This window comes from Alternaria postmessia (genome assembly GCF_024291825.1).
Source record: "Alternaria postmessia strain BMP 2775 chromosome Unknown scaffold_251, whole genome shotgun sequence".
Lineage (NCBI taxonomy): Eukaryota > Fungi > Ascomycota > Dothideomycetes > Pleosporales > Pleosporaceae > Alternaria > Alternaria postmessia.
The window spans coordinates 1-10059 of record NW_026260324.1 but is presented as its reverse complement, the minus strand read 5'-3'; the positions used below and the strand labels follow the sequence as shown (position 1 = coordinate 10059).

The following is a 10059-nucleotide window of genomic DNA, read 5'->3' as shown; positions in this document are numbered from 1 at the left end:
TGGTTACAACGATAACTCTTTTCCACCTGATCATTCCATACGATACCTCACGGACTACCGCTTTAGTCTACCTCGCCTTAGTACGGACCGAGCCTAGAGAAGTATAGCCTAACCCCGTGTAACAACTCACTACCAGGGACATCTGCACTCGGGCTAGAAAAGTCAAGTAGTAGGCTATCTTTGCTGTTTGGATCATCATCATCATCATATGATCAATTCAGAATTTCTTGCATGTCAACAGAGAAGACAGAATTCTCCGGTGTAGGAGTCTGGAAAGAGAATATCCTACTAGACTATATGTCTGTATTCAGCGCTTAATATCGACGACTATACCTCCTGTGTTTGTCGTCCTTTAGCCTATAGTCAGGTCTTTCCAGAGTCGTCCATCGAGCAAGGAGCTCATTCACAATATCTTCTCCGTTCTCTTCTGCGGGCGGTTGATATTGCTGAGCGTACCATCCTGGGTATTGTAAGGATTGCTCATATCCTGTATTTGTCTCAGAGAGATGCGATGCAATCTGCTTCTCGCTACGCATCTGTGCCTTCTCGAATTCGATCAGGCGTTGCTGGTCTGCTAGCTGAGCTGGCGTTATAGTTGAGGACATTCTGCGTGCTGCAGATGGTGGTTTGGTTAAGTAGTCAGTCGTTGGAGGCTTCGACCGCTCCTTCTCAAGATCTTTCTGCTCTTCTTCCTTAAGACCTCGTTCTTCATCTTTAAGACGGCGAGACTCCTCTCTAGCTACTGCTCGGTCCTTTTCCTTCTCAGCTAGGTGCTTTTCTGCCCTTTCTTTCGCGCGACTGTCTGTACGCTGTTCTTCGGAAGGTGGCGCTGGCGGAAAAGGCCTGGAGTTAGCGGAAGACGACATGTAGCCATAAGGCCGAGGAGGTGGAGGTCCATAAAGGTCTCTTCGATAAGATTGCGCACGCTGTGGTGGAAGAGCAGACTCAGTAGTCTTTGTGGAAGAAGGGTATAGGAATGGCTTCCCAGGAAGCGATGGCGGGGGTCTAGTAAATGGAGGGGGAAAGTACTGCGGACAGACTGGTTCACGCTTCGGCCAAGGTTTTCTAGATGCAGCGATCCACTTAAGTCCACTTATATCGAGCATACCAAACACGCTGGACACCTTGATATCGCGCGAGATACTGACATATGCTAATTCTGCGCCAAGATTGTTTTTTGTCACCTGCTTGATGATGTCTTGCTGTTGTTCAGTGAGGTCCAGTAAGCTTATGTGAGGATCGAGACCTGCGTCGGCGTAGTTTTTGACCAGTTTTTCGAGCGATTGATCCGGTAAATTCATCTGTGTGATCGAGACGGAATCTCCAAAACCAGTTGTGAGTCCCTGGAGATGTCTTGTGATCCATCCGCAATAGTAGAGTGTATTCTCGCTCGCGCGCTGGGCTGACGGCATAGCTGTAGAGTCGATCGCTCCAGGCTGTTCTTCATAGACCAGATCTACTGCACTCCAATCTGAAGCTGACATTGCAGGTGCTGGAGTTCGATGAGTGTTGTGCCCAGGGGCATGGCGTTCTTGGAGCATGCCCGAAACGTCGCGTGTCTGTTGTCCGAAGCATGCCGTGGAAGCTGCAGTATGTGATAAGATAGCCGAATTGATGTTTGCCTCTTCGATAGATGGGTTGAACATATCAGAATTCCATTGCTCTTGCATTTGGACATTGCTAACAGATGGCAGAGACATGTCTGCATCACCAATTTTGGCGTCAACCGAAGATGGGTCGCTGGTCCTCTCACTGACAAGCGGTGTGGGTATCGTATCTTCTTGTGGACTGAGTGGAGTAGCTCTCATGTATTTCACAGTTCTGAACCCTGAATCGGGATCAACAGATACGACTGAAGTTTGCTCGGATCTTGTGTCTCTTGCGGGACCGACGGTCATTGATTGTCCAAAGAGTTGTCGCGATCTCATTCCCTCTTGCTGAGACCTTTTGGGACTGTTTTGGTCATTTGAATTACTTATACGTGCTTGTTGCAGCTGCACAATGGTTGACCCGAGCTCCAGTCTCTCCGTTTCATGGATCGGTCGCTGACGCCCATCTCTTTGTGCAAGGGCAAGACTAGCCACAGCGATCATAAGAATAAGATTTCCTTTCGCATCTCGTAGATCGTTGCGTAGTTCGTCAAATTGCGGCTGCAAAAAAGGCCATTTGGCCTTCTCAAAGCGGGACAGTTGTATCTTCGAACGCAAGGCAGGGCGCTTTCCCACCTGCTCAAATGCACGACGCAAGAGAGCTTCGATCTCCGTGAAAGCCGATCGACAGCGCTGAAGACCATGTGAGATGTCGTGCAGAGCGGTAGAGTTAAATACCGATTTCAAAGTGCCTTGCGCGTCAGGTTGCGGGATGATGAGTTCGCGCACTTGATTGAGAATTGCGCATGTGCTGCTAACATCATCCGCGATGCTTGTAACTCTTTGACTGGCTGTCGCAACCTTTTCCGCGAGTGCGTAAAGCTTTACAGAGGCTTGTACGCCGGCAGCAGTGATGCCTACCACAGATCCTGCGATGCTGAGAGGATCTGCCATCGTGTGCTTTTAGAGCGATAGCTGTGTGTGATTAGGCGACGATAAAGACGTTGAGTGAGTAGAACGGAGACATCAGAGGGCATGCCGCAAAGATAACCAAGCAGTGGGAAGGCTGAGTTTGTGCACCTGGGGCTGTGAGCATGAGGACGCTTACCGGATATTGCGTCTCAGCCATCATGTCAGCCAACTACCGTACGGCCATAGCAACAGAGTCAGCCTTGCCTCGCTATACACTTCCATCGATTCTCAAGGCATATCTGGCATATGCCCTGAGTTTAGCCTCTTTACCGTGGATTCGAGATGTAGCCAATGTTCTTGTGTGACGCGACGCGAAGACAACGGACATCGGCTCGCGTATCCACAAGCTCTGCCGCTTGCGATGCGAATTCACACAATCTCATTGTAGGTATAGACAGTTGCGCAGCAAGTTTAATGGTATTCTGATCTCTGCAGGTCAAAGAGTATTGTGGAAGCTGAAAGCGGGCGATCCCAACGGAGAAGGAACGAGGGACTCGCGCCAAGGCGCTAAATCACAAGTTATCCAATCAGTAACGACGGTCAACTTTGAAAAGTCAATAAGTGAGGTTGAAGAAGGACTCGATTTCGCGCTGAAAAGAGGTGCCTACTTTTGTGCGACACTTTGACCTTTATAGCTGAACTCAAGAGCCGTTTACCAACCAACATCCGTAGTCGGAGATGAATGGGACAGATGAAAGAATCATTGCTGTGACGTATGAACGAGAGCCGCAGGTGCTGTGGGGTGATGGGTCATGGTGAATATTCTTCACTTTTAGTTCAAAGTGTCAGCCGTCTGCATTAACTCCGACCACAAGATACATGATCGATGCAATGGTTAAGCCATGTAAATCCGATATCTCCGCAGTTGACCCACAAGCTTCGTTTACATAGTATCCAAATGCTGCCATACCAGTATGAGGATTTCTAGATCTGAGCTTTTGTACATCACGATTCTTCTCCTTTCTCGTCATTCACCATCTCGATGCAATCCTTTCGCCTCACCCTTGCGAACAATGGCGTAGTGCAAGGCGCTCACGCCATCCCAACCCAATCGCCTTCGCCAGTGAGATACCGCCCACTGATCGTTGCTCTCCATGGGGGTGGTTATGATCATCAATACTTCGATGCTCTACCAGGATACTCTGCTTCTTTGATGAGCAACGCACTTGCTACTCCCTTCGTAACTATCGACCGTCCTTCCTACGGTGGCACGAGTTCAATACTGCCAATCCCATCTGGGTCTGATTTCACAACAGAGAGCGCCATTCAACTACATCGGTTCATCCTCCCAAAACTTTGGGAAGAGTTTGGTGTTCCGCATGGATGCACTTGCATCGTTTTGCTGTGCCATAGCCTCGGTGTTATGCCTGGTATCGCCGTGGCAGCGCTTCATGGTGACGAGAGGACACCAGACTACCCATTAGGAGGAATCATTGCAAGCGGTATGGGAAACACACAATCTCAATCAGCAAAAGACAATCCTCCTCAGTATCCTCGCGTAGACGATAACCATGCGCTATGTCCCACAGAGCTGAAAGATGCTGTCATGTTCAAACCCGGTACCTATGCGCCGGAAATGTTGGAACAAACCGAACGTCTAAATGCGATATGCCCTATCCCGGAGATTGCGGGGTTCGTAACGCAATGGATGCCTGTTTGGAAGGAGAAATGGGCGCCAGCTGTGAAAGTGCCTGTTATGTACTCGCTAGTGGAGGATGATCCATTCTTCGAAGCTACGCAAGAGGAGGTTGATAACTGTGTCAAAGCTTTCACAAACAGTATTAGAGTAGAGGGAAGTCTGATTCGAGGTGCTCCGCATTGCGTGGAGCTGAGTTATTGGGCGCAAGGTTGGTATGCTCGGTGTTTTGGCTTCGCACTGGAGTGCGCTGCTAGTTTCGTTGTTTCTGGCTAGTATATCTGAGTCTGCCCTCTGTCCTACCTAGAGGTTCTACAATGTAGACGCATTAAGGACAGCAACATGTCGCTTCGGGTCTAAATGTTACCAATGTGATGCATCGCAACAGACATTGCATTCGTGCCCTGATGTAGTGTCAGTGCGATAGCTCTGTTAGCAAAATTGAATAGCAACATGATATCTCCGATCAACCAACGCGATTAGTCTACTAGTCATCGACATTCGTATTCTGGCTGCTTTCTTGGGTCGGTTTGACTTTTATGTTTCGTACCTAGGCAGTATTTTGCCTTCAAGTCTTCAGACCATGAAGAACATCTGCTTTCTGTACCATGGATGGATTTTCTCTCTCAGTCCAAAATATCTTACCTCGAAGTGCGAAGAGGTACGTCTGTGACTTACAAGAGAGACTTTGCAGTTGCGCCTTCATGTCAGCGCTTGGAGCTTGAATCTTGGGAAGTAACTAGCATCGCTACCTCCCCGCAAAAATGCGAACACATGTCAAGCTGTTCAAGGCAACCTCGGCTTGAAGTAACTCGATGTCTAGATGTGGAATGTCTTTAGTCAGCTGAATGGTACGTCCTGCGGATCATATGCTATTCGCGGTGACTGCATCTCGGCGACCTGACTTGCATCATCCATATGCGAAGATTTGACATCATTGTATGATCGGTAGCTTATTGTCTGTGTCATCGCGATGCCACTGGACGAACTTTGGTGGCAACCTTTACACCACCACATTATCTGTATACTAATCGTATACCTTTACGCTGATCGTGAACAGAGAGTTTGAACTTCGCCTTCAATCTCCAAGTATATGCTCGATACAGACAAGTAGTGTCGCCGAATGATTAATCATCTCCGTCCATAGCCACGGAGTTTTGTCCGACAAGCGCTATGCATAGATTGCTTCTTTGTTCTAGTTTCTATGACAGATCAGCAGGGAGGCGCAAAGCTATGCAGCATAGCGATAGCCGGGTAACCGGCTTCTAGAGTTTGGAGGCCGAGTAAAAGGCTGAAGCCATTGGTCTTGCAGTCATAGGGGTCTCAGAGGCGTGGGAAGGATGAATGATATCCAGATGCTCAGCGAAGGCCCTGACATCCGCAAGTAAGCATTACCGAACACTTACTACAAGAATCTCGACTTTCAGGGGTCCGCTCTGTGTTGCCATGCAGGCGATGTAGTCGTTGTGTATTGGATTGTGACTGGTATGCATCGCCACTAAATGACTGAAGACGTGAGCGCCAATGGGCAGGTAGCATCAGCGACTCAACCTTCCTGCGCACTGCAACAGCATCTACACATTCTTGAGATGGTGTGCTGATGCGATGTGATATGTCGGTTCGAAGCTTTTGAGGTAGTGATTGTAGATCAGGGGCCGTTGATCGTTCCCGATTTCCCGCGGGGTATAGCCCTGAAGCTTTCAGAGGTGATCCAGGGTCACGCGCCGCGTACCTGGTGTCAAATGTTTGCGCATTCACACGTCGCAATAAGAGGCACTTCGCAGATCCGCCGAGAAGACTCACTAGCTTATGTTAGGATTATGCTTCGGTCAGATCAGCTTCCTGCAGGGTTTCTGACGCCATTTCGCTTACCTGGGAATTCCCAGCCGCAAAGCTGCCAGATGTCGGACTAACGGCGTGCGCGTCTTTGTGTTAGGTTCATGACAGTCCTGATGATGCATACTTTATGATGCTTGTGACCTGACGATGCCGGGTGTGTGTGCTCCAGCGGGGTGAAGGCGAAGGATCCCTCGACGGCGTCCTAGCCGACGTGACAACAGGAGACACTTGCAGCAATCCTGCATCTATGGGATAGTTCAGAGATCTACGCGGCGAGCAGAGATTCAGTTTAATGCGCCAACTCATCATGTTCGCGGACAGCTCAGCTCGTACGAAACGAGTATACGAGTTTTACGGTCTGGGACGGGTCTAGTGTGTCAAGATGAACACCGTGCACGAACGCTCCGTTCCGGCTGGGGCAAGATCGCGTTTCACAAGATGCTCCCGAAGTTCCCGGATCGTCTCCCTTCCAGGCACCGACTCGATCCAATGTACTCTATGCAACAAGATCATGACGCATCACTACGAAGTTCCATGCTTGCCCAATAGAGCTCGCAACCTACACCAGGAGCTGGTGTTCACAGAGTTGGATAGGATGCATTACTGACTTAGCGCAAACTTTCTAACCGACCCTGTCAAAGGCGTGCAGCAGCAGGATTCTCATTTCGTCCCGCATTATGCTCGCAGCAGCACAGCTTCTGCATTGGCCACGGTTCCTGAGGCATCAGTCGAATTTGAAACGGACCTTACCTCACATATAATCCTCCGGGAAGACTCCTTCAACGCGAATGTCGCGTGGTTTGGAATCTCAGACTGCCTCATTCTTCCGCAGTGTTCAATGTTTGATCGCATGTTAGAGGGAAATCGCAGCAACCTCAGCCACATCCCTTTTACGGTTTCGTGCGGTGCTTGCGACACACAATACTGCAGCCCAAGCCGCAAAGTCCTCTGTGCTTGTTGAGACGACCTCGGATATGCTAACCCGTAGTGTGGCGGCTTTGTCGTTTACTCGGACTTCTACCTCACGGGAAGGTTCAGTGAGACCTCGGGAGCCTTGGCAGACGATGAACGGAGGCGACCCGGATCAGCAGCGTCATGCCACATGTGTAGGTATACATCCGTTCAACTATTTGCAAGGCCTCTCTCGAACGGCGGACCAGAGCGCAAGCTGGAGGTTGGTAGGCTATAAGGCAGCCAGATACAATAGAGTTTGCCGTCCGATTGGCAGGGATTCTTCTGGGCATCAATAAGTCGCCATTATTTCCTCTAGCGCTGCACTAAAACTGCGGACAGAGTACACTACACGAATTAGCCGGTAATTGGTGGCACCACTATATGCCGCGATCAAGCTCAAGCGGTACCCTACTCGGTGTTCATACTGCAATCCACAGCATGTGACGGCCGTATCGGCCATAGACACGCAAATTCAATGCACATGGTCGATCGACGGTACTCAATGCGAAAAGCTCAACCAAAGATGCGTTCGAGCTACAGCTTCCCGAGGCTTCAAATTCACAACGTAGCAGAACGACTTCATGGGTATATGCTCACGAACGGCTGCACGCCAAGGAGTCGATTGATCGCTGTGATACAACCGCATGCGTACGGTCTTGGCCCACCGTTTCTTCAGTAGTGAGCGTGGTGTGTTCATCCAGGGTATCTTCTTGCGCAATATAGGACGCGCCACGTGGGAGCTCATTCGTCGAGCATCTGCGTGATCTTCACCCGGTAAACCGACGGCCTAATCCCTGGTTTCGACAACGTTCATCATATCGACAACAAGGATCGCCACAAACCATGGGAAACACACGCTGTGCATCATGCAAGTGAATTCCGTATGTTGCATGCCGTCTGATCACTCTCGGTAGGCAGAGTGTACAGGACTATGCCTGCCACTGCAGCCGTTCGCTTCGGAGATGTACCCCTCGAATTTGAAGCATTTACGCGTCTAGGCAGGAGTGCATAGTCTCATTGGCTTAGATTCAAGTCCTTGCCGTCCGCTAGGTCTAGCTCTTCCGTTAGGGATGCCGTCTCCCCAGATCTCCCCTGCGCTCGCTCCCCAGGGTCTGATCCATCGTCGGATTTTGAGTTTCGGATACCTCCCTAAACAACCTGGCATCCCAGTTTTGTGTAAACTGGCGCACTAGCCCGTGCGGCACTCGTAGTTCAGGTACCTTTGGGCGCAAGGCCTGGCATATGTACTCCTCCACAGACGGGTGCCTGCGGATACATATCTAAAGGAGGGTCCATGGTGAACCCATCGCACCTGTCCCACACATTGACAAGTTACGTGTGTTCCATCGTCTTTGCCTTCCCTTCATAACTACCATGGATCCAATTCCACCGGAACAGTTGGCTGCCTTGGCCAAGGAAGATCGGGGTCCGCTCACCAAATCTATCGTTGTTGCTTTTACATGCATAGCGGGGATTTGTGTCGCCCTGCGTATCATCACTCGGCTCCGATTCTTGGGAAGATCATTAGGATGGGAGGACTACGCCATTGTCGTCTCTATGGCGCTGGCTATTGCTACTGGCGTACTCCAAGTCATGCGTAAGACGCACGCTGCGCTCGCGACGAATCGAATGTTAACCCAGTCCAGAGGCGGACGCTGGCAACGGCAAGCATGCAGTCTTCATCGAGTTTCCAGGTGGAGTTGAGAAGATTCTGATCGTAAGCATCTGCTATCCATATGCGCTTCGGATCTAACGTCAAGTAGTACCTGTTCTGGAGTATCATCTTCTACAATACCAGCCTCATGTTCACGAAGATATCCATCCTTCTACAGTACGGCCGGATCTTTACTCTGCGAGAAATGCGCATACCACTCCACATCGTCATGGCCATCTGTGTAGCTTGGGGTGTTACTACGCTCTTCACTTCCATCTTCACATGTGTCCCTGTCCATGCCTACTGGAAGATATTGGAGCAGCCCGGAGCGAAATGTATCGACAACAAGACGATTTGGTATGTGAACGCCAGCATCAACATCTTCACCGACCTCATCGTGGCCTTCCTTCCCGTTCGTGTCATTTGGACTCTCCAAATCGCTTTGCGCCAAAGGGTCGCGCTCATGGCCATCCTTACCATCGGTTGGTTTGTCTGCGTCGTATCGATTCTACGCCTACACGCTCTCATCGTGCTTGTCGATCACCCGGACGACAACACATATTATAGCGCACCGACAGCCTACTGGTCCGCAATCGAGATGAACCTAGCTATCGTATGCGCATCGCTTCCTGCGCTCAAGCCACTGGTTGTCAAGATCATCCCCGGCTTCTCGTCCACCGTCCCCTCCGGCCGATCATACGGAAATGGATACGGAACTGGCACCATTGGCAGCAGTGCCACCAAACATCGGAGCGTTCATGGTATCAGGAGCACTGCAAGACATACTGACGAAGACTTTGAACTGGCACTGGGCCGGCCAGGTAGCACGACACCTTACGAGACAGGTGCCGATGGAGGGGGCATGTTTGGGAAAAACATTTATGTCTCGCGACAATTCGAACAGCATTTTGAGCAGAGCTCGCGGATCAGTGACAGCGAGAGCCAGAAAGATTTGGTCTCAGAACGCAAAGATTCGCAGTGGTCGTCCGGCAACAGTCAGTCTTGAAGAGTATCTTTCTTTTTGGTTGCAGTGAGGATCTCTACGTAGAATCTACCATGTTTCTTCAATACCTCCAGCTGCGCATACACTTTGGCCGTTTGTCCTGAATCCCCTGACCCACGCTTTCTACCGTAAGCCGCACGGTGGGGTTGCGTCGTGCCGCTGTGCAAGGACTTCCGTCTTGGCTTCCCAGGACTCTGACACAGGGTCATACCGGTGCACGAGATAGCTCTCTTCGTGTTTCCACCACTCGTTCATGTTTTCGAAGTCCGGTGTCTTCTGTATGGCAGTGTTACAAGGTAACAAGGAGTTGCTTCCTTTTGTTATGCAGGCCGCAGGAAGGAAGACCATCGGGATAGCCGCGATGGAAGGTCGCTGATCCAAGGCGGGGCCTGGGATCACGTGACGTGCCATC

At 50.4% G+C, this 10059-nt stretch overlaps 3 protein-coding genes across 3 annotated transcripts; 2 read left to right on the top strand and 1 right to left on the bottom strand.

The window, feature by feature from the left end:
* Nucleotides 1-314: 314 nt before the first annotated feature.
* J4E82_011626 (uncharacterized protein) lies at nt 315-1898 on the bottom strand (the record flags this gene model as incomplete). The annotated part of the gene is made up of 1 exon (XM_051737826.1): nt 315-1898. One exon carries the CDS (start codon nt 1896-1898, stop codon nt 315-317), a length of 1584 nt encoding a protein of 527 aa, XP_051582417.1.
* Nucleotides 1899-3543: 1645 nt separating this feature from the next.
* J4E82_011625 (uncharacterized protein) lies at nt 3544-4473 on the top strand (the record flags this gene model as incomplete). Its single annotated transcript, XM_051737825.1, has 1 exon — nt 3544-4473. One exon carries the CDS (start codon nt 3544-3546, stop codon nt 4471-4473), a length of 930 nt encoding a protein of 309 aa, XP_051582416.1.
* A 3891-nt stretch (nt 4474-8364) lies between these two features.
* J4E82_011624 (uncharacterized protein) lies at nt 8365-9650 on the top strand (the record flags this gene model as incomplete). The annotated part of the gene is made up of 3 exons (XM_051737824.1): nt 8365-8587; nt 8637-8707; nt 8754-9650. The coding sequence occupies 3 exons, from the start codon at nt 8365-8367 to the stop codon at nt 9648-9650; spliced, it is 1191 nt and encodes a 396-aa protein (XP_051582415.1).
* Between the last annotated feature and the right edge of the window lie 409 nt (nt 9651-10059).